The sequence below is a fragment of the Anomaloglossus baeobatrachus genome, chromosome 4 (genome assembly GCF_048569485.1).
Source record: "Anomaloglossus baeobatrachus isolate aAnoBae1 chromosome 4, aAnoBae1.hap1, whole genome shotgun sequence".
Taxonomy (NCBI): Eukaryota; Metazoa; Chordata; class Amphibia; order Anura; family Aromobatidae; genus Anomaloglossus; species Anomaloglossus baeobatrachus.
This window is the reverse complement of record NC_134356.1, coordinates 372,948,477-372,973,629: the sequence shown is the minus strand read 5'-3', so window position 1 is coordinate 372,973,629 and position 25,153 is coordinate 372,948,477. Positions and strand designations below refer to the sequence as shown.

The 25,153-nt window shown below is 44.6% G+C and overlaps 1 protein-coding gene across 4 annotated transcripts in view; it reads right to left on the bottom strand.

Moving 5' to 3' along the window:
* The window catches only part of RELN (reelin), a 906,715-nt gene that overhangs the window by 344,573 nt on the left and 536,989 nt on the right, over positions 1 to 25,153 (bottom strand). For all 4 annotated transcript variants that reach the window (XM_075345182.1, XM_075345183.1, XM_075345181.1 and 1 more), the window contains one exon: positions 20,235 to 20,380. In XM_075345182.1, coding sequence (XP_075201297.1) covers positions 20,235 to 20,380 — 146 coding nt within the window. The remainder of the gene's footprint in view (positions 1 to 20,234; positions 20,381 to 25,153) is intronic.

The following is a 25,153-nucleotide window of genomic DNA, read 5'->3' as shown; positions in this document are numbered from 1 at the left end:
TCTTTATTAAACCAATTGTTTGCAGTTAATGGTATGGCAAACTGAATTTCTCCCTATTTTATCAGCCTGAAGAGCTTGGATTGACACTGGATCGGTGCATCTTGTATTCAATTTTTGCCTGTTGAGACCTACTAGAGGGATCCCTGTCAGTTCTCTGGATCAGCAGCTTTGATGGATTTATGCATGTTGTCGTATGCAACAAGGTGAGTGCATAGCATTCACATTAAACCAAGTGGTCTAATTGTACTGCACTTAGATAGCGCTGCACAGCTCCCTCCCTCTATTTCAGGTGGGAATTCTGCCATTTAAGTCTGTGGGTCTGTGAAACAAAATCAGACCACACTAAGATGACATCTGAGTGCAGTCCGATTGACATGGACTGACAGAATGAAGAAGATGGAGAAACTTTTTTAAAACAGATCTCACTCTGATTAGCATAGCTGGACTGTTTTTCTCAGGAGGAGGATAAAAAAGCTGTGGAAAAAAAGCGCAATAGGGTCTTACCCCAATATATACGGGGTGAATTAAATGAGCAGTCCTACTCACCAGATGGAGTTGTGAGAGTCACAACTACTGTACGAGCATGAATATCCTGATCACGGCAGCAGTACCCCAGGAGGCAGATAACAGAGAGATAGAGAGGGGCTTTCATACACCACGCCAATGATCACCGATGAGAAAAGTAAGATTAATGTATCTTTATTTTGCACAGGTCTACGCGTTTCTGAAGGCTCAGCTCCCTTCCTCAGGACCGTAAGGCATAAGAAAACATCAAATCATTTTTCTCATCGGTGATCATTGGCGCGGTGTATGAAAGCCCCTCTCTACCTCTCTCTGTTTCTGAGGAGGAGGAAATACGGTCTTGTGAACCTAGCCTAACTATGCAATTGGAATATGCACCAGTCATTGTTATCGGTGGCAGATGCCAGCTGTGAAAAGTAGCATCTGTCCAGTATGTTGCGGGCTCAGCCCTTGAATCCATTGTATACACACACACTTGCCATGTGGCATGTAGGGAAGGGGTTAAAAAAAGACCTATAAAGTGTCCTAACATGCTAATGAGGTAAGGATTTATTATTTTATTGGAATAAAACTCGATCTACCATGTCATTTTTACAATATACTAATGAAAATTATTTTTAAATAACAACACAAAAATATCAACATAATATAATCTCTGTATCAAACAGTTTCTTTTTTTCCTGTCATGTACTGTGGGGGCAAAAATTGCACAAGACTAACTCAGACACAATTTCTAGATACACTTAAAGTGAACCTGTCAGGTCCAATACCAATATGCACCCAGATCCATAAGCTAATACCTGCCTAACAGTCCCTGTATCAAGTAGCGTACCTGTTCATTGTCACCACTTCAGAATGCCGGGCTCAGGGTAAGTGCACATGATCATAATACCCCGCACTTCTGGTCATGCGCACTAGACCTCCCTGAAGCCGGAATGCGTACACCCCGGCTTCATAATGCACATGACTGCTGATGATGCTGGGCAATGGGCATTGAATAGCATGCTAGCATGCCCCTGTGGTGTGCTAACATGCTAAGAGGGCGAACTAATCGGGGGTAAAAAAAGCCCTTGTGATTAGTGTGGAGACACGGGGTCAGTGGATGCTCTCGTCCGTTGGCCCGGCCGCCTTTAGAAAGACAGCATGGCCCAGGGCTCATCCCAACTGAACGCCGACCTCCTTAACCGTGGGCGGAACACTACTCAGACAACAAAGGGTGAGGGAATCACAATACTAAGACTTTATTGGATCCCCAAACAATTAACGGCACATAACACATAACCAGCAAAACACAAATGTAACAGCCAACAGAGTCTCACCCTTCCACTGGCTCTCTAGGGATTTAGAATGTCCATGGCTCAGAGCTTCCAGGGCTACTTACTCCAATCCAGCAGCACCCCGCTTTCGGCGGGCACCCATCGAGAATGGAATAACGCCAGATTTAGGAAGATGGCTGAGGTCTGCAAAGTCTTTAGCCAGGTGACTAAATTGTCCCAACCTGGGTTTTTTCCTTAAGTAGTCTCTGGTGTGATGATATAATCCTGGCAGCCGGAGTCGAAATCCCTAGACTGTGGATATGGTATCCAATCGGAATTGAAGTCCCTAGATTGAAGCGATGTAGCCAAGTGATGCTGTAGTCGGAGCCAAAGTCCCTAGACCGAGTCCACAAGGCATCATGGTTCTGATCCCCTAGCCAGCTCCTAAGAGCTTAGACTGGATCATGCAACATCCATCAACAACCTGGTGATTCCAAGAAGTCACCTTTTATACCCATAGCCTTCCCTTAGTACATACTGTGCCCTTATCGGATTGGTTGTACAAGGTTGCTTCTCTTATTGGATGAATTTCAAGCTACATTCAAATATCCAGAGACAAGGGTGAGACAGGTAAATAACATCACATCTAGCAATTCACTTAGTAATACAATGGGAAGTTCGCATAATTGAGTTATCTGGGTGTCTGGCCTTCAGTGGCCAAAACAATTACATGAGTCAACAACAACTTCAATACTAAACTCCCAAGAGTCTTGTAGAACAATGAGGGATTATCCCCCATCTATAAACAAACTGTCTTCATGTCTGGCTGAATGTTAAAAAAGTTAACCCACGACACACATTGAAAAAGTCTGTGTCGTCACAACTAGTCCCTGCGCTCATTAGCATATGATAAAGGGTTTTTAGAAATACCTTTTCTTAAGATCCCTTTATGTATGCTACTAGATACAGGGACCGTTGGGCAGGGATTAGAAATATGCACTCAGAACTGCTCCTGGTTCTGGGTGCATATTGGACCTGACAGGTTCCCGTTAAAGGCGACATTCACACATACAGTATTTGGTCAGTATTTTACATCAGCATTTGTAAGCCAAAATCAGGAGTGGAATAGTCAGAGGAAACATATAATAGAAACATGTACACCTCTTCTGCATTTTTCACCCACTCCTGGCTTTGGCTTAGAAATGCTTAGGTAAAATACTGACCAAATACTGAAGGTGTGAACGTGGCCAATGAGGTAGTCTCAAGTTTGAAAGCTAACCCCTACTATTGGGATAGGTAATAACTTCCCGATCACGTGGGGTTTGACCTCTTGTTCCATAACCATTCCCAAGAACGTGGCTTTTGAAGAACCCAGACTGAATAAGGCCTTTTTCACATGTCCGTGAAAATCACACGTTTGTCACAGACGTGTCAAAGGTGCGTATTGCCCTTCATGTGCCGAATTTATGGCACATGTGTGTTCTTCTTGTGTTATCCGTGATAACACGCGGGGAATGGGAACTTTCTGCTCACCTGTCCCTGACATTGCTGTCCGTGGTGCTGATCTACGGTCTCCGGGCCTGCCAATTCCCCGCTGCTGCTGCTTCCGGCCCGCAGTGGAGTGAATATGCGATGAGCATAATGAGCGAGGGTCGGAAGCAAGTGACAGCAGCGGCAGAGACAGCAGTGCTGGAGAAGGTGAGTATAGAAATTCTTTTTATTTCACAGGCACGTGTGTTTTCTCCGGTGCGTGTCACACAGATCACATCCGTGCGGTCCGTGTGCGGTCTGTGTGACACCCGTGATGCCGGAGAAAAACGGATATGTCTACAAGTGGAGCACACGGGCACACGTATACTCCACGCGGACACGCTGTCCATGGCAGAACACGCACATGAGCGCAGACCCATTGATTTTAATGGGCCTACGTGTGCCCGTGTCTCCGGCACGTAAGGAAATGGACCAAACATGTACCAGAGACACGAATGTGTGAAGGAGGCCTAAAGGAGAAAAAGCTTGATAATGCTCCTTGCTGCTCTACTCTTATTGGGACTACCAAAGACTGCCGAGCATTGCACGCAACTAATTTTCAGCACTCCCATTAGAATTAATGGGTTGACAGTTCGCATGGTCGACCTCCACTCTATTCAGGCAGGACTCTCAAGAACCTTGGTTCTTGGGATCTAGTTGGGCCTCAGCGATCGGATCCCCAGAGATTTGGAAGTTATTCCCTATCCTATGGATAACCGATAATTTTCAAACTTGAGAATACTCCTTTAACAAATACAGTCAGGGCCAGAAATATTTGGACAGTGACACAAGTTTTGTTATTTTAGCTGTTTACAAAAACATGTTCAGAAATACAATTATATATATAATATGGGCTGAAAGTGCACACTCCCAGCTGCAATATAAGAGTTTTCACATCCAAATCGGAGAAAGGGTTTAGGAATCATAGCTCTGTAATGCATAGCCTCCTCTTTTTCAAGGGACCAAAAGTAATTGGACAAGGGACTCTAAGGGCTGCAATTAACTCTGAAGGCGTCTCCCTCATTAACCTGTAATCAATTAAGTAGTTAAAAGGTCTGGGGTTGATTACAGGTGTGTGGTTTTGCATTTGGAAGCTGTTGCTGTGACCAGACAACATGCGGTCTAAGGAACTCTCAATTGAGGTGAAGCAGAACATCCTGAGGCTGAAAAAAAAGAAAAAATCCATCAGAGAGATAGCAGACATGCTTGGAGTAGCAAAATCAACAGTCGGGTACATTCTGAGAAAAAAGGAATTGACTGGTGAGCTCGGGAACTCAGAGAGGCCTGGGCGTCCATGGATGACAACAGTGGTGGATGATCGCCGCATACTTTCTTTGGTGAAGAAGAACCCGTTCACAACATCAACTGAAGTCCAGAACACTCTCAGTGAAGTAGGTGTATCTGTCTCTAAGTCAACAGTAAAGAGAAGACTCCATGAAAGTAAATACAAAGGGTTCACATCTAGATGCAAACCATTCATCAATTCCAAAAATAGACAGGCCAGAGTTAAATTTGCTGAAAAACACCTCATGAAGCCAGCTCAGTTCTGGAAAAGTATTCTATGGACAGATGAGACAAAGATCAACCTGTACCAGAATGATGGGAAGAAAAAAGTTGGAGAAGAAAGGGAACGGCACATGATCCAAGGCACACCACATCCTCTGTAAAACATGGTGGAGGCAACGTGATGGCATGGGCATGCATGGCTTTCAATGGCACTCGGTCACTTGTGTTTATTGATGACATAACAGCAGACAAGAGTAGCCGGATGAATTCTGAAGTGTACCGGGATATACTTTCAGCCCAGATTCAGCCAAATGCCGCAAAGTTGATCGGACGGCGCTTCATAGTACAGATGGACAATGACCCCAAGCATACAGCCAAAGCTACCCAGGAGTTCATGAGTGCAAAAAAGTGGAACATTCTGCAATGGCCAAGTCAATCACCAGATCTTAACCCAATTGAGCATGCATTTCACTTGCTCAAATCCAGACTTAAGACGGAAAGACCCACAAACAAGCAAGACCTGAAGGCTGTGGCTGTAAAGGCCTGGCAAAGCATTAAGAAGGAGGAAACCCAGCGTTTGGTGATGTCCATGGGTTCCAGACTTAAGGCAGTGATTGCCTCCAAAGGATTCGCACCAAAATATTGAAAATAAAAATATTTTGTTTGGGTTTGGTTTATTTGTCCAATTACTTTTGACCTCCTAAAATGTGGAGTGTTTGTAAAGAAATGTGTATAATTCCTACAATTTCTATCAGATATTTTTGTTCAAACCTTCAAATTAAACGTTACAATCTGCACTTGAATTCTGTTGTAGAGGTTTCATTTCAAATCCAATGTGGTGGCATGCAGAGCCCAACTCGCGAAAATTGTGTCACTGTCCAAATATTTCTGGACCTAACTGTACACAATTTATTTCCTTTGTAAATGGTAGCAGTGCTTTAAATTTATTGTGGTTGATTCTTCAGCTAATCTCAAGTAATGTCTCTCTTGAAATGTGACCTAGAGTGGCAGGCATTATTGTTGCAGTGAGCTTTCATATTTCTGCTGTATATTGAGTCTGAGTTAAAGACAAATGGGGCTACTCTGTACAGCACTATTATATAAATTGGAAGTCACTGCTCTAAGTGGCATTTAAATCCCATTGTGGAAGAAAAGAACGGTCCACTAGGGAATGAAGCTCTCGAAGAATACTATAGTTCAAATGAATGCGTGATTTACTTGGCAGTCAATTAAGTTTGCCACACTCTCTCTCTGGTTCACTGGATACAAATATGCTCCATTTACTCCAACTCAAGTAGATGTCTCTCCATTCACCCAAACACTATCCTAGGATTGCAATTTAGGACATGTGAGCAATGTCCAAAATGATGCATTTGGAAAAGAAGCAATCAATTAGCTATTATAGATATATTTCTTTACATCCATTATTTCCTGAAAAGCTTTAGAAATCACTAAATCATATTTTGGAAGGTGCATACTTTGAAGACAATTTTCTCACAAAAAAATTTGTATTGCATTGACAGCTTAATAGGTCAAAAGATACAATGCATTTCATCAGTTCAATATAATACGGATGTGCATTATACTTAAAGGAAATCTGTTAAACAGTTTCTGGCTATTTATATCCTCTAAGAACTCGCTCATATCTGCGTATAAATATGTCGCATGCAATCAGATAAAAATTCAGATTGCATTTGCACCAATGTTATTCAGTGAGGCAGTGCTGAACACGATTGTTTCCTCAGCTGGTTTCAGCCTCAAGAAAAAAAAATCGCAACATGCTGCATATGGTCGTGTAAAACAGCCATGACTCGCCAATGCAAGTCTATGGGGGTAAGAAAAACAATGGATGTCACACCGACCATTCATATGCTGTACGTTTTATGAATACATTACCATTCTGTAGCATAGAACACTGTAAATGGTCCTCTAAATCATTGTAGAATAATAGCTGCTGAGAACAAAAATGCATGACATACAGATGCTAGGCGAGAAAATAATCACACACTAGCATTGCACTCGCATGACATACAGAAAACCAAACAGGTTTCACTCGTCCAACTTTTCTGGATGAAAATCAGACCTTATTTTTATATGCAGATGTGAGTGAACCCTAAAGGGTGCTTTACACACTGCGACATCGCTACCGATATATCATCGGGGTCACGTCGTTAGTGACGCACATCCGGCGCTGGTAGCGACATCGCAGCATGTATCACTAATGAGCGACGATTAACGATCGCAAACTCGTTCCAAAACGGTGATCGTTGACACGTCGCTCATTTCCTTAATACCAATGCTGCCACTGGTACGATGTTGTTCGTCGGTCCTGCGGCACCACACATCGCTATGTGTGACACCGCAGGAACGACGAACATCTCCTTACCTGCGTCCACCGGCAATGAGGAGGAAAGAAGGTGGGCGGGATGTTACGTCCCGCTCATCTCCGCCCCTCCGCTTCTATTGGCCGGACGCTTAGTGACGTCGCTATGACGCTGAACGCACCTCCCCCTTGAAGGAGGGATTGTTCGGAGGTCACAGTGACGTCGCTGACAAGGTATGTGCGTGTGACGCTGCCGTAGCGATAATGTTCGCTAAGGCAGCGAGCACCAAATGTCGCACGAGTGACGGGGGCGCGTGCTATCGCGCTCGACATCGCTAGCAATAACTAGCGATGTCGCAGCGTGTAAAGCACCCTTAAGACTTTCTATAGACACTGAAATATCTGTTTACCTGTTCCCCGAACCACTTGCAGTGTACAAGGGCTAGAAATGTCTGTACAGAGCCACAGCTTCTCCCCGCCCTACTCCCCATGACTCCTTAAATGCTTGTATGACCTGTCAGTCATTGGGAGTGGGATAGGAAAAGCAAAGGAAGGGAACTACCTCGGACTACTCCTCTGATAGTCATTGTCCTTGGCCAGCTTTTCAATATATGTTTTCTCTTATAAACAGCAGTGTTAAGATTGTTCATCAATTATGGACCAGTCTAATAGCGGCACTCGTATAGATCAGCTATTATCAGCTCCAGGAGCGGCCGCATATAAACAGTGCACAGAAAATAACAGCACTGTTGAGTATTTAATTAACCCCCAGTATTAAAGTAATAATTTGTATTTACTCTACTTAACCTCTTCCCAATGTACAGGTACATAAAGAGGATCACGCCAGGTGCTTGGCTTAATTGATAGATGAGTTCGAAGTTCAGTGCCTGCATTGATCCAGACAGTATAACCCTCTAAATGACAAAATTAATAGTGATCGCAGTTCTAGAAGGTTGTAAAAGGAATGGGCCTACTTCTATTATCCCATCGGTTATCCAGAGACATAAATGTGGGGTGCCGATGGTTTCAATGGTAACTCGAAGCCAAGCATTTGCCTCCGAGTCTGCTAATCAAGTATGGTGGCCTGTTAGGTCCTGTTACAAGCAGGGTTTAAGAAGCCATATGTTTATGTGAAAATGAGAGGGCTAATACACTGCAATACATAAGCGTAAATTATTCATTGTTTCCATAGTGGGAATAAGTAAAAAGTAAATAACGTTAAATAAAATTTGTACAGAAGTAAAATAAGAAGTTTGAAAAAAAAAATAAAGAAAAATGTTTTGCCATTAAAAACACAGGATTTATGTAAAAACGACAAAAAAAGGACGAATTATTGGTATGACCATGTCTAAAACAACTAAAGCTATGAAACTGTCACATTATGTAATCAAAAATCATCCAATATGTTCAACCATTGGTAGCAGGAGTGCCGCAAGACTGGTAATTGCCTTTGGGACATTATGTAATCAGTACACTCAACACTATACAAAACTAAATGAAACCATGCCAAAAACTATGTTTTTTTCATTATGACACAAATAAATGAAAAAAAAAAGTTCTATGTTCAAAATTATGGAATCAGCGAATATGTCCACAACATTTCAATAGTCCAAACACACATGCAAGATGCTAATGCTAGACAAAACACCTAATTTCAGGTTATCACAAAACTCAATTAGTGAGCAAAATTAATACAGGGTGTATAAGGCTGCTTTCACACATCCGGTAGGTGCAGAGCCGGCCAGTCCAGCTCTAAAACCTATGCAACAGATGCGGCGAAAAAGCTGCATCCTTTGCATAAGTTTTTGAAATGCGGCCCGTCCGGTTTTTGATGCTTGCGGCATGCTACTGAGTACGCGCAGTGGCAAAAACCGTATGCGGCGGCCGGATGCGGTTTTTGTCGCATCGAGCCGCATCCGGCGTCCATAGGCATGCATTGAAAAATGCGCCGCATTGGCTGGATGCGGCGCGATGCGGTTATTTAAAAAAAAAACGTGCCAGGCAACGTTCCATCCGGCCGCCGCATCGGCTAAATCTGCCGCATGCGGCAAAAAACGGACGGAACGCAAGCCCATGCGGCACAATGCGGCACTAATTAAAGTCTATGCAGGAAAACCGCAACCGGTAGCAAAAAAAAACGGTTGCGTTTTTCCTGCAAAGTGCCGGATTGTGCCGCACAGGAAAAACCGGAGGTGTGAAAGCAGCCTTAGGCAATCTTCCATGAGCTTTATATACAGACTACTCAAAGCTTATAGTATTCACCAGACATAGCACTGATACTTCACTGTAGGAGACACAGTTAATAATACAGTGCACAACTGACAAGCTGAGTCTACACTGTGTGCAGAATTATTAGGCAAATGAGTATATTGATCACATGATAATTTTTATACATGTTGTCCTACTCCAAGCTGTATAGGCGTGAGAGCCAACTACCAATTAAGTAAATAAGGTGATTTGCATCTCTGTAATGAGGAGAGGTGTAGTATATTGAATCAACACCCTATATAAGGTTTGCTTAATTATTAGGCAACTTCCTTTCATTTGGCAAAATGGGTCAGAAGAGAGATTTGACGGGCTCTGAAAAGTCCAAAATTGAGAGATGTCTTGCAGAGGGATGCAGCAGTCTTGAAATTGCTAAACTTTTGAAACGTGATCACTGAACAATCAAGCGTTTCATGGCAAATAGCCAACAGGGTCGCAAAAAGAATGTTGGGCAAAATAGGCGCAAAATAACTGCCATAGAATTGAGGAAAATCAAGCGTGAAGCTGCCAAGATGCCATTTGCCACCAGTTTGGCCATATTTCAGAGCTGCAACGTTACTGGAGTATCAAAAAGCACAAGGTGTGCCATACTCAGGGACATGGTCAAGGTAAGAAAGGCTGAAAAACCACCACCTTTGAACAACAAACATAAGCTAAAACGTCAAGAATGGGCCAAGAAATATCTTAAGACTGATTTTTCAAAGGTTTTATGGACTGATGAAATGAAAGTGACTCTTGATGGGCCAGATGGATGGGCCAGAGGCTGGATCAGTAAAGGGCAGGGAGCTCCACTCCGACTCAGACGCCAGCAAGGTGGAGGTGGGGTACTGGTATGGGCTGGTATCATCAAAGATGAACTTGTGGGACCTTTTCGGGTTGAGGATGGAGTGAAGCTCAACTCCCAGACCTACTGCCAGTTTCTGGAAGACAACTTCTTCAAGCAGTGATACAGGAAAATGTCGGTATCGTTCAAGATGAACATGATTTTCATGCAGGAAATGCTCCATCACATGCATCTAACTACTCCACAGCGTGAATGGCCAGCAAAGGTCTAAAAGATGAAAAAATAATGACATGGTCCCCTTCTTCACCTGATCTAAACCCCATAGAGAACCTGTGGTCCCTCATAAAATGTGAGATCTACAGGGAGGAAAAACAGTACACCTCTCGGAACAAAGTCTGGGAGGCTGTGGTGGCTGCTGCATGCAATGTTGATCGTAAACAGATCAAGCAACTGACAGAATCTATGGATGGTAGGCTGTTGAGTCATCATAAAAAAGGTGGCTATATTAGTCACTAATTTTCTTGGGTTTTATTTTTGCATGTCAGCAATGTTTATTTCTAAATTTTGTGCCGTTATATTGGTTTACCTGGTGAAAATAAACAAGTGAGATGGGAATATATTTGTTTTTTATTAAGTTGCCTAATAATGCTGCACAGTAATAGTTACCTGCACAAACAGTTATCCTCCTAAGAGATCCAAATCTAAAAAAAAAACCTCTCGGCTTCCAAAAATATTAAGCTTAGATATTTCTTTTAGGTTGATTGAGAACATAGTTGTTGATCAATAATAAAAAAAATCCAAAAGTTCCTCTAAAATACAACTTGCGTAATAATTCTGCACACAGTGTATACTTATCGAGCCCTCCGAGCAGCTGGAACACTACTTCTAGGTCTGCTCATCAGTATTTTGAGTATTTTCTGAGCACCACACTCTGGCTTAATGTATGGGGCCGTGTCCAGCACCACACCAGCCCTTCAACACTGACAGTAATGGACGGAGGTCAGGCAGTGCAGGGCTGCCCCATATTCCCCGACCCCAGGCCGACACTGTCAGTGTAAAAGGGCTGGCGAGGTGCGGGGCATGTCCCTAAACTTAAGCCAGAATGTGGTACTCAGGTCACCAGAGGTCATACCGTGGGAACCCTTTTATGAACGCCAGTGAACTGAGTAATGTCACTGCTGCCAGCCAGGTCCCCCTTGTCAGTGTTTCCCGGAGTCTGGAGAGATCAGACATGTTTTTGGTCTTTCTAGGATCAGATGTAGCAGAACCAGGACTGCCCTGGGATGTTGTGTAGATTACGAAAGAACGTAAAGTGTCTTTTTGGGTCTTAATAAAGAGGAGAAAGAGGGCACTGCATTTAATTTCAAATAAACACAAACTGAGAAAAATCCTTTATTTCTTTTTACATATAGGATTAGTGATGGGGGTCTCATAGACCCATACCTATCACTATTTCTGGGCTTGATGACAGTTGTACCGCTGTCATTAACCCCTTATTAACCTGATTGCCACCATACCAGGGAATTGGGAAGAGTTGGATAAGCACCGGGACTGACGCATCTAATGGATGCAACAGTTCCGAGGCAGCTGCAGGCTGCTATTTGTAGGCTGGGGGGTCCCAATAATCATGGGCTTCCCCAGCCTGAGAATACCAGCCCCTAGATGTCAGCTTTATCTTGGCTGGGTAGGAAAATTAGGGGGACCACACGTCATTTAAAAAAAAAAAATAAATACGTACCGTATTTTTTGGACTATAAGATGCACTTTTCTTCCCCAAATGTTGGGGGATAGTGGGGGGTGCGTCTTATAGTCTGAATGTGGCTGCGGGGAATGAGGGTGCTGCGGTGGAGCTGGTCATCGGGGGCATGAGCAGGCTGTAGTAGCCTGCCGTGACCACGTGGGCCCGCTCATTTCATATGCATGCCCATCCTCCCACCCATCATCCCTCAGCACTGAAGCATGCGCTGACAGGTGGGTGGGGGTGCGCGCATAGTAAAGAGCCGGCCCGCGTGATCACCCCTGGCAACTACCTCCTGGAGTGATCATGTGCAGCTGTATTCACTGCCCCCACGCATCTTCATCAGCGCGGGTGGCAGTGAATAAGTATACTCACCCATCACCGTTGTCTGCAGCATCGCGATCTCCTCCTGTCTGCCGGCCAGCTGATCTGTGTAGAGAGCGGTGAGTACAGCGATGACGTCATCCCTGTGCGCACTGCTAGTCTCCACACAGGTCACCTGAAAGGCAGACAGGAGGACGAGCGATGCTGCAGGGAAACGAGGACGACTCCACACAGGTCAGCGGCACTGCTGCCGGCACAGACAGGAGGAGGAGCGATGCTGCATGGAGTGAGGAAAGGTGAGTATAAACGTTTATTTTTTTTGTGTACCAGATGTAGTGGGTCATATAGCAGGATGGGGGTATATAGCAGGATGGGAGTATATAGCAGGATGGATGCGGTATATAGCAGGATGGATGGGGGTATATAGCAGGATGGATGGGGTATATAGCAAGATGGATGGAGGTATATAGCAGAATGGATGGGGGTATATAGCAGGATGGATGGGGGCATATACCAGGATGGCAGTATATAGCAGGATGGGGGTGTATAGCAGGATGGCAGTATATAGCAGGATGGCAGTATATAGCAGGATGGCAGTATATAGCAGGATAAGGGCATATACCAGGATGGTGCTATGTAGCAGGATGGGGGCTATACCATGATGGCGGTATATAGCAGGATGGGAATATATACCAGGATGGGGTACATATATACAAGGATGTGGATCATATACAAGGCAGGAGGATCATTACCAGGATGGGGTACCTTAGTAGAGAATTTGGGGACATTACCCCCATAACAGTGTCAGCAGCAGATCTTCGCCCTAGAAGTGTGTCATGACCACATTTTTTGCTTAAAATTTTATTTTCCTATTTTCCTCCTCTAAAACCAGGGTGCGTCTTATGGTCCGGTGAGTCTTATAGTCCAAAAAATACGGTGTATATATATATATATTTATTTAAATAATAAAAAAAAAGCCGCATGCGGTTCCTCTTATTTTGATACACAGAAAATATAAGCCTATGGCTGAGGGTGTTAGCCTGCGGCCGTGGCTTTATCTGTGCTAGTATCACTATAGGGGGGACCCTATGCCATTTTTTAAATTTATTTATTTATTTTACACTCTACTATAAGCACGCAGACAGCGCCTGTGACTCCAACCAATCACATGCACTTTTAGAGAGGGTGGGGGTGTGGTCTGCAGCAGCTAATCAGAGCTGGGGAAAGCAGTGAATATTAAAATAATAATAATAATAATATTTATTCATTTATATAGCACTGTTAATTCCACAGCACTTTACATACGTAATATGTATGAGGACTGATTAGCAGACTCAGAAGAAGAGTTACAGCTGTGCAGGAGGCTCGACTTTAACCCTTTTATTTTACAGGTAATGTCCCCATAAACTTACATGAGGTTCAGCATTCCTTCCATTTTTTTTTTTTTTTTTTTTTTTTAAAGTCTGGACGGACCCAAACATCTACGGGTTCGTTCATCTCTATTCAGCGTACTTTTAGGACTGTGGGAAAATTTGACGTAACTTTAGGTCAAATTTATCCACAAATATGAAAAATTCTCAAGAGTTCACAAATGTTTAATCAGCACAATATATCACCTATCTGATAGAAAGGTAATATATTAGTTAATAGATGTTTTTTGTCTAAAATTCTTCTTAAACATTAGAAAATGAATCTGGTTTGTTCTGTTTAGTAATGCCATGCCTTCCAAAGCATACATTTATTTGTGTAACATGTGAAATCATGAAAATTCAATCCAAGTTTGTGGGTAAGGTACAGCAATCCCAAATATGATTATGTATAACAGCAATAAAATACAATCCTTTATTAATATTTATTTAAAAAGGAAAAATCCAAGTTCCTCTTATTCCGCAAATCAATTCAATAAGCCATCACCATGTGTAGTTGATTCTATATACCCAACCTGTAGGTCATCGGACCATATATGCGGGGTTACACACAGTGGTGGCCACTAGATCAAAAAAACACAACAAAAAAAACACAACAAACATAAATGAAGTATCATTGCCAAGATCAGGGACAGTGGTCCAAAAAATAAACTCAGCAGAAAAAATTAATATACCTAAAAAAAATATGTCACAATTTCATATATGCTGACAATGGTCAGACAACAAGACATATCAATATAAGGCATATATAAAAGGAATGGTCTCACCACATCCTTTCACAAGAGGGCAAGCAGTCTCTCCATCGGATCCTGGGTATATCATGCCGTTCAGCATACACTCTCCCTATCCAATCTGGAGACAAAATAACAAATTTGCCTGCTGCCCCAAACTTCCGTCCTGACAAGGACGGACCACATCTAGTATGTAAAGCTGGACCCCCTAAGCTGACCCTATAGGCGTCCCGACGCGTTTCGTCTACATTGACTCCTCAGGGGACATAATGCTACAGATATATTAGGTCCTGGTCGCCAGCCCTCACATGCCTATAATGTCAAAGGAAGCTGGCCCACAAAAGGTGGGGTCCTTTATACAGGGTATTAGTGCAGTTCCTCCAATCATGAGGTCACTCTCACCTGGTGTTTAACTCCATCATTATCATGTGGATATTCACATTGTCCCATCTGTTCACAGCACGTGTGTGTCGGCGTCCTAGACTGCTCGGCGCGCGCTCCCCCTCAGGGAACGCCCCTCATAGTCAGTGACGTCAGTCACATCCGGGTGGAATCCTCCCCCGTGTCCATGACGCACATACTCATGATTACAGGTCGGGGCGCACGTGCCCCCAGCGTTCCATCTGGTGAACGCCCCTCGCCGTCAATCATATCCGGGTGGAATCCTCCCCCGTGTCCATGACGCACATATTCATGATTACAGGACGGGGCGTGCGTGCCCCCAGCGTTCCATCTGGGGAACGCCCCTCGCCATCAGACGTGAACAATACCAATAGGGGAGGGCTCCCGCCTAAAAATCCGTGACGTACCTCCATACAGCACACCAGGGGCGTGCGCCCTGCTAGCGCTATACACGAGCACCGCCCCCAGCCGATGGAGACACGTCATACCAGGGGGAAGATCCCACCCCCAGGCATCACGTGCCTCCCATAACGTACCAACCAGCGAAACCGAGTCAGGGCACACATACCCCCAGTATTCCGTCTAGGGAACGCCCTTCACTACAAAAATAGGCAGTCCCAGGGGGGAAGAAGAAACTCCTCCTCTCCAGCAACGTATCTCCACACAGTGTACCAAGGGGCGTGCACACTGTCAGCGCTCATACTGGGCACCGCCCCCAACTGAGGGAGACACGCAGCAACCAGAGGAAGATCCCACCCTCAAGTGTCGCATAACTCCGTGACCACTCAGAGAGCGTGCGTTCCACCATGGAAGCGCACGCCCCATTCAGGGGCGTATATCCCCATCCAGATAGACAAACCAAGGTCTACCACACAAGAACGTCACAGAGGGGGCAGATCATCTGACCACCGCACACTCCATATAGAAAGTTCCCCCAACCAATATGTACACCCCCCAACATTCACACATTACGGGATGAGTATTCCCATCCAACTTAAAGGTGAGGGGCCATAAAGTAGGATAATATAGTAACATTAATTAAGGGAGAAGGTGCGGTCCAAAGACTGCCATATAGGTACCATTATCGTTACAATGTGTTCAAAGGGGACAAATATAGATCCACTGATATATTGGTTTTCAATTTATTGTATGTGAACCCAGCACCAAACGGTGTGGGTAACCTTAAAGATCCAAATAGCACTGGTTATATAGGGCATATATGGTGACAGAAGGGAAAAAGAATATGCCACCATACTGCCTCCAACCTGGAAACTAAGGAAAGGTGGGATAGTTATGAATTGCAGAGAAATACCATCCACGGGTACTAAATGAAACTATTAAAGAGCAGTTGCTCATTCAGACCTCTAGGGGACAGGGTTTCGAGCTTAAACATCCATCTGGTCTCTCTCTGAAGGACCAGTCTGTCCCAATCCCCTCCCCTTTTTGGTCTCGGGACTTTATCAATCCCTGTAAATCTCAAAACACGAGGATCACCCCCGTGCTTCTCATTGACATGTCTGGCCACAGCAGTGTCCCTCCGATGTTCCACATCGCCCAAATGCTCACCTATCCTTCTTCTAAATTCACGGATAGTTTTTCCAATATATTCGAGGCCACACACACAATCAATTTTATAAACGACCCCTTGTGTGCGGCAGTTGATAAAATGTCGAATAATGAATTCTTCTGAAGTCACATTGCTCCTGAACATCTTGGTGACCCGTATAACCGGGCAAGCAATACACCCTGAACATTTAAAACAACCCTTCACACCTTTTGTCAGCCAACTCTCCTCGACCGTTCGTGTAAAATGGCTGTGAACTAAACGGTCTGCCAAGGATTTACCTTTTCGATAGGTGATCTGGGGTTGTTCAAGCAAAATCGGGTGAAGGTCCCTGTCCATCCTTAGGATTGACCAATGTTTGTTGAAAATGTGTCGTACGCTATCCGCGCCATTATCAAAGGTGGTGATGAACCTACTTGATCCATCCTGTATCTCATTCCTTTTTTTAGGGATCAATAGTTCCGATCTGGGTCTCTCCTTAGCCTCATCAAAGGCCTTCTTAATGATAGTTTTAGGGTATCCCCTCTCTCGGAACCGTTCCCCCAGGTCTTTGGCCTGAGCTCGAAAATCCCCCTCCTTAGAACAATTCCTTCTAATTCGAAGGAATTGTCCTTTTGGGATTCCCCGTTTAAGATGTTGAGGGTGGCAACTATCCCAACAGAGTAGGGAATTCGACGCTGTTGGTTTATAGTAGGTACATGTGTGGAGGCCTCCTGCAGTATCCCTATGAATCAATATGTCAAGAAAGGGCAACTTGCCCCCCTCCTCAAAAACAGATGTAAATTTCAGACCGATATTATTCACATTAAGGTCCGCTACATATTTCGACAGATCATCCCTGGGTCCACTCCAGGCAACCAGGATGTCGTCTATGTAGCGTGTCCAAATCTCAAAGTGACGCGTTACCTCTTCTGTTTCAAGTGTAAAAATCATAGTCTCCTCCCACCAACCCAGGAGCAAGTTGGCATACGAGGGGGCACAAGGGCTCCCCATCGCGGTGCCCCTGAGTTGGTGGTAGAAACGTCCATCGAAGAGGAATACGTTCTTGGTCAAACAAAAATAGAGGAGTTTTAAGACAAATGCATTGTGATGTTGGTACTGGGTCCCTCTCATTGAGAGAAAGTATCTCACCGCCTCCATCCCCTTATCATGTGGGATGGAGGAGTAGAGAGCCTCCACATCAATACTGCCAAGAGTAGTGTCAGCATGTATATTGATGCCCTCTAATTTGCGTAACAGGTCTGGTGTGTCCTGTACATGTGACTGCAAGGCCATGACAAACGGTCTAAGGACGCGGTCCAGATAAATTCCACAGTTCTGAGTAAGACTGTTGATGCCAGAAACTATGGGTCTCCCTCTCAGGGGGTCCAACCCTTTGTGCACCTTAGGAAGACAATAAAAGGTTGCCATGATAGGGTTTTTTTGAAAAAGGAAGTCATATTCAGACTTGTCAATAACTTCCATACTTAAACCTTCATCCAATATTGTCCTTAATTCCTCCAGGTACACTCTAGTTGGATTCCCTGGGAACACCTCATAAGTGTCCCGGTCATTCAGCAGCCCAAAACAGAGGTCAACATACTTCTCTGTATCCATGACGACCACATTGCCACCCTTGTCCGAGGGTTTTATGACAATGTGGTCGTCACGCTCCAGGTCTTTTAGGGCCTGTATTTCTATTCTGTCCAAATTGTATTTCGAAAAAACATCAGTCACAGCTAGGTCCTTTAATTCTTTCGTGACCAACTCCTCAAAAATATCAATAGCCGACAAATCCGACATAAGAGGGGGATTTTTGGAACTCCTATTCTTGAGGGTTGTGAAAGGACCCCGGCCCACCAAATTGGGATCTTCCAACTCAAGACTATTCAAGAGTCTAATATCCGGTAAAAGATCTGCTGGGATGTCCAAGTCCAGACAGATCTTAGCATCTTGTTTGAGGAAATGCTTCCTCCTCCTCAACTTCCTGAGAAAGAGGTTGAGATCCTTAATAGACTCGAATAAGTCAAAGTTGGAAGTTGGAACAAAGGATAGCCCTCTTTTAAGAAGGCCTATTTCTACCGGACTGAGCATTTTTTTGGACAGGTTTATGACCTCTATATTGGGTGTCATTTGCCTCTGTGGAACTGACGGTTCCTCAGAAAATGGGGTTCAAAGGAATGTGGCGGGGAGGAAAAATCCGATCTCTCCCCTGATCTAAAGCCTCCTCTACCCCTTCCCCTACTTTTATTTTTATGTTTTTTGGATTTCCGAAATCCCTCGGTATCCGAGGTTTCGGTATCAGTAGAGGATAGGACTACAGGTGGAACATCAGGTATTGGTTGATTATTAATAACCTGATAAGCCCGGTTATCCTTAAAATCCAAAATGTCCCTGTTAAATTGCTTGTGCTTCCGTTCCTTTAAATGGTATTGGAACCGTTCAAGAGTGTCCTGCAATTTTTTCTCTTTGTTAGCAAAATCTGATTCGCTAGCGTATTTTTTAGTGACCTCAATAGATTCTTTGAGCTTAGTATTTAACTGTGAGAGAGTGGCCTTTTCTTCCTCCAACATAATCTGCATAAGCTTTAAAGAACTGTTGGTGGCCTCTCTTTCCCAGTTGGTAACAAAAGAGGCGCTTTTATAGCGTGGACCCACAGATAATTGGATTCTGAGTCCCCTCGGGACAATTCCAGCCTTAATATAGCTCTCCAAAGACTGGACCTCCCACCAGGAGACGATTTGGTCCCTATATACCTGTGTCAATTCGTTAAAGGCCGCCCCATAGGAGGGTGTGTATCTTTTTTGTGTAAATTCTTTGTCTGAGAATACATTTCTAGCCTCAACTAGCCATTCCTCAGTATTAAGTCCCGTGGACAGGAATCCTGCCATAACCAATATTGAATAAGGTACAGCAATCCCAAATATGATTATGTATAACAGCAATAAAATACAATCCTTTATTAATATTGATTTAAAAAGGAAAAATCCAAGTTCCTCTTATTCCGCAAATCAATTCAATAAGCCATCACCATGTGTAGTTGATTCTATATACCCAACCTGTAGGTCATCGGACCATATATGCGGGGTTACACACAGTGGTGGCCACTAGATCAAAAAAACACAACAAAAAAACACAACAAACATAAATGAAGTATCATTGCCAAGATCAGGGACAGTGGTCCACAAAATAAACTCAGCAGAAAAAATTAATATACCTAAAAAAAATATGTCACAATTTCATATATGCTGACAATGGTCAGACAACAAGACATATCAATATAAGGCATATATAAAAGGAATGGTCTCACCACATCCTTTCACAAGAGGGCAAGCAGTCTCTCCATCGGATCCTGGGTATATCATGCCGTTCAGCATACACTCTCCCTATCCAATCTGGAGACAAAATAACAAATTTGCCTGCTGCCCCAAACTTCCGTCCTGACAAGGACGGACCACCAAGTTTGTGGGTGTAAAAAATTTGGACAAAAATCTCCTCTCATCTATGTGAAGCTTTGCTGCATGGTGTCTTTGAGTTACTTTTTTGTTTTAGGTAGTAGAAACATGGAACCATCTTTATTCAAGTGGCATTTCTGTTTCTCTCACTATTGCTAGCGCCTGAAGGGGAATTGGACTCTTGATCCAGAAAACTGATGAAGCACAACAGGACTTACCATATGTTTTTCTAAAACAAATGCTGAAAAATTGAACACCTTTTCTAAACATTTTTACAGCGGTCATTTGTAGAGATTTCTGAGAATTATTTAAAATTAAATTCAAGGCCAACTTTAAACATTTTTAGGGAAAGGTACTTTGTAATCTTTAAATATCTCAAGGTGTCCATTGCTTGACTGTTAATTTGTGATTACAAGAGAAATGCTCACCCAGCTGGCTGGCTCTCAAATTCTTCTGACCACTGATCCTGGACGTCTTCAGTAGATAAATCAACATCTCTTGTTGCTGCAAAGTTATATTCACTGCCCTCTGTTCCATGAAAGTAGATGGAGTTGCCATCTGACTGACAACTATGCTATGGAGACAAGAACCAGACATGACAATCTATAATATAATAATTTGTAATAATAATGTATATAGCGCCAACATATTCTCAAGCACTTGATGTATCAGAGGGTGCAAATAAAATCAAATCAAATGTTACACAGTGGCACATAATTCAACAACTGAAACAAGGGGTATAAGAACCTTGCTCACAAAGTTAGAATCTATGAGGAAATCAGGTGACACAAAATGTAAAATGTGCTTATATTATATGGTCAAGCCAACCAGTGTTAAAGGGGTGGTTCATCCATATTTTTTATTGTCTAGTTCGATATTATATTGAGAAACAATGTTTCTCTCAAATACCTTATGTTGGCAATAGTGCCTGTGAGAGGCGCTATTGCAGATGGCTGTTCGCTCCGGTGACGTCACGTCAAGTTCCGCACACGACCCATCTCTGCGGCCGGCTGCAGTCTTCCTGACTCACTGAGCTGTGGGCAGTGTTTCATCGCTTGTTACAGCACAGCGCATCTCCTGCTTGCAGCTTTCTGCTGTGAGGGAGGAGGGAGCAGGGAGCAGATGGGCTGTGACGAGCGGTGAAACACCGCTCACAACTCAGTGAGTCAGGAAGACTGCAGCCGGCCGCAGGGCTGTGACGTGTGCGGCACTTGACGTGACGTCACCAGAGCGGGAAACAGCGGTCTGCAATAGCGCCTCTCACAGGCACTATTGCCAACATAAGGTATTTGAGAGAAACATTGTTTCTCAATATAATATCGAACTAGACAATAAAAAAATATGGGTGAACCACCCTTTTAAATAAGTTTCTGGTTCTATGAAAAACAAAAAAGCTTTTTCACTGTATAAATAAAAAAACTTTACAATTTTCCATTTGTTTCCTTAATATGTCAACTAATATACCCACTTATTAAATATACATACTGTATAGTTCAAGCTCAGATAATTAAAATCAATTTGAACAAGGCCCAGATGGGTTACATCTAAAGGCCACTTTACACGCTACGACATCGCTCAAGCGATCTCGTTGGGGTCACGGAATTTGTGACGCACATCCGGCCGCTTTAGCGATGTCGTTGTGTGTGACACCTATGAGCGATTTTGCATCGTCGCAAAAACCTGCAAAATCGCTAATCGGTGACATGCCCCCCTATTTCCAATTATCGTTGCTGTTGCGTGTACGATGTAGTTAGTCGTTCCTGCGGCAGCACACATCGCTATGTGTGACACCGCAGGAACAAGGAACCTCACCTTACCTGCGGCCGCCGTCAATGCGGAAGGAAGGAGGTGGGCGGGATGTTACGTCCCGCTCATCTCCGCCCCTCCGCTTCTATTGGATAGCCGCTTAGTGAAGTCGCTGTGACGCCGAACTAACCACCCCCTTAGAAATGAGCCGGTTCGCCGGTCACAGCGACGTCGCTAGGCAGGTAAGTAGTGTGACAGGTCTGAGCGATGTTGTGCACCACGGGCAGCGATTTGCCTGTGCCGCACAATCGATGGGGGTGGGTACGCATGCTAGCGATATCGGTAACGATATCGCAGCGTGTAAAGCGGCCTTTAGTGTTCTTAAAAGGAATCTGTCAGCATGTTTTTGGTATGTAATCTGAAGACAGCAGGAGGTACAGATTTCAGCGATGAGCAACGCGAACTCTGCACCTAATCAGTGCTGACTTTACTCTCTCGGCATTCAAATGTTTGAAACATCAAGACAAAGTGAGTGGTCAGCCTCAGCTCTGACTTCCTCTTGATGTTCGTGTACCGTCCCGCGTTCGACCGCAGCCTAGCCGCTTGGATCCAGGTTCGGTGGGTGGCTCAAGCGCCTCCGGACCCGGGGTCACATCACTCTGAAAGGGGATGCTGGCGCTTTCGGTGGGGGGTTAGGTGGGTGCACGGCCGGAGCCACGCTTGAGTTTGTGACGCCACCCACGAGATGTGCTGAAGGTAGACACCACCGCTGCAGTTGCGGGGCACCCAGGGGAGATGGTAGTGCAGCCAGATGTTAACCCCTCCATGGGCAGGGATGATGGCCCTCGGGACCTCTGCCTGTGCAGTGCCTTTCTATCCTCCTCGGTGGGCTGTTGTCTTCAGTCGGGACTTGGGTGGGAAAGGACCTATAGTCCAGACCGCAATCAGTTAATTAACTCAGTCTAGTGGATTCTGGACCTCATTTCAGGGTCTGAGTACCCCCCTGTGTGCTCCGGTTTCCGAGTCAGTTCCCCGGGTCGGTACCAGCGGACCACTACCCTGTCCCGGTCCACCACGGTTCCACCGAGCTGTCTACCCAGCTCCTGCAGGCTGAGGCCACCGCTTGCCTCCTAGCCAAAGGTGTTATGATCCGGAACCATGGAAGACCACCACAAATCATTGGTAAAAGGCGACAAGAGCATTGGCAACTAATCTGGCCGCCATCCCCTTACTAACCATCAACACTAGAAGTAGTCGAGGGGTGAACTAATATCCTGTGCACCGCGAACCCAGCCGGAGAACTAGCTATCCTAAAGGAAGGAAAGATGAATAACTCTCTGCCTTAGAAAATAGACAAAGAATAGCAAGCCCCCCCACATTCAAAGACTGCGGTGATATAGGAAAACACAATACACAGATAGATGACAGGATTAGCAAAAGGTGAGGCCCCCACTGACTAAAATAGGAAAGGACAGGAAAGGGGCTGATGGTGGCCAGAGAAAAACCCTACAAAATTCCAAAGTCCTGATAGTACAAAAAGGCCCTCCGATCGCACGATCTGCACTCCATCCTATACCAGGTGCTCTTGTCATACCAATGAACAGAAAACAAGAATCATTACAAATTCAAAAAGCCACAAACACATGGACTTAAATGAGCTATACTCCAAACATAACTGCAGGGAGTTTCCCAGCTAAGCAACTAAGAGGGAAAATCCCTGCATGCAAATAAACTGAAAACAACCACAGCAAATGACAAACTCAGATAAGAGTAAAAGAACCAAACAACAAAATAAAGAGCAAGGCACTTAACTGGGGTAAATGTGGGGTGAAGCAGAATGAAGCAGGCTGGTGAACAAAGAACAACTGACATCCGGCATAGCCTGCTATCAGACCAGGACTTAAATAAGCAGAGAGTTAGCAATGGAAACGCCCATTGCTCAACACACCTGGTCTTATGTCCAAACCATTCCTGGCCACAAGAGGGAGCCTCCCAGCAGCCAAAGCATAACTGACATTCACAACACAAAGGTGCCCGGGCTCCAACCCCGGCACCTTTCAGACTCCTCTCACTACTCACTCCAAAACTGATCTGACTACAACTCAACTAACTGCCTGTTTCCTGCCTTAGGCCCTCAGAACTCCTCGATGGGCGTGACAACCGCCTGGCTCCGCCCCCCTGGTGTGTATATCAAGCACTGAGGGAGGTGACTAGGGTTTTTGTGGTTGGCTGATGACTCCTTTTTAGGGGACAGGTGTAGTGCAGGGGTCTACCTGTGACTACCTGGCTAGTCCAGGGCGTCACACTCCCCCTTGGTTAACCACAGACCGTCCGCAGGCTGTCCGACCACCACCATTTATTTTGTAACTGGAAAAGATAAAACAGAACATATGTACAATTATAATAACAGTATTTACAATCCAGAAAGTTTTGTATTCATCCCTTACGGGAGGCATTTTGCTTAAACGTTACCAACATTTTATTAAACCGGGAACGGACCTGGGCCCTTCCATTTGCCCACCGAAGCAAACCTAAACCTTGATGCTGCCTCTATAACCAGGTCAGCACCCCTTTTCCCCAGTCCAGGAATTGTGTCAGGTCCGGGTGTTGCCCATACGGGCCGGGTAAAAAGTTCCTTACCCGGCAGTCTCTCAGAAGCCCCACGTCCAGGGGACCCCTGGCCTGGAGGGTTGTCACCGGTCTGCATGGTGACGGGACCTCGGCCTCCTCTGCCGCAGGCCCTTCCTCCAACCAGCCTCTCCGGAGACTGTAGGACGGGAAAGGTGGTCCGGGACTACATAAAACACTTAACTTCGCTGCCGGCGCAGCTTTCTCGGTAACTTTCCCTCAGTCCACCACAGGGCAGCACGGGTTCCCAATGCCACATTCCCTCACGGCGACACTGTCCAGAAGGACCTCATCTTCCACTGCCTGCAGTGCGGGTACGGTAGACCGGACTCTACAAAGGGGATTGTCCTTGCTCCAACTTAACTGGCTTGCCGTCCTCCACCATGGGCTCCTATCCCTGATGGCGCCCTCTGGGATTCCAACTGCAGCGGTGTTATGGTTAATATTTTATATTAAGTTTGATTATCATTTAAGCAATTTATATATCTATATATCTTTGATAATTTTGTACTTTTATATTAGCTTCATAAGTGTTATTCATAAAAGCAATAACACAGGGTGTACTCTTTGTTATAAAGATGCTTTTGTCTCAAATGTCTTTGTTAATGAATGTCCAGAAAACTGGACAGAACTAGACTTTTAGGAATGCAGCAGGATCCATCATTTACGATCTTGTTTTTGTCAACCTATATACCCATTTAAGGTAATCTATTAGGTCATGCCCCTTTCTTTGTGACAGTAATAAAACTAGTGTCTTGGGCATCTGAGATTTCAGACAAGCCTAGCACACTGACACAATTGGCTGTGTGTGTGTCCTTGTTCTCCGATCGATCGACCAACTTGTTTTAGTTAACACTGGCAAACGTGTGAGACCATTTGTCTTTCTCCTATAGCTTTTTTTGTATAGCAAGGTTTCCACGACATTACATGGTGCCTGAAACCTGGGAATTGTCAAACTGGACCTTCTTTGGAC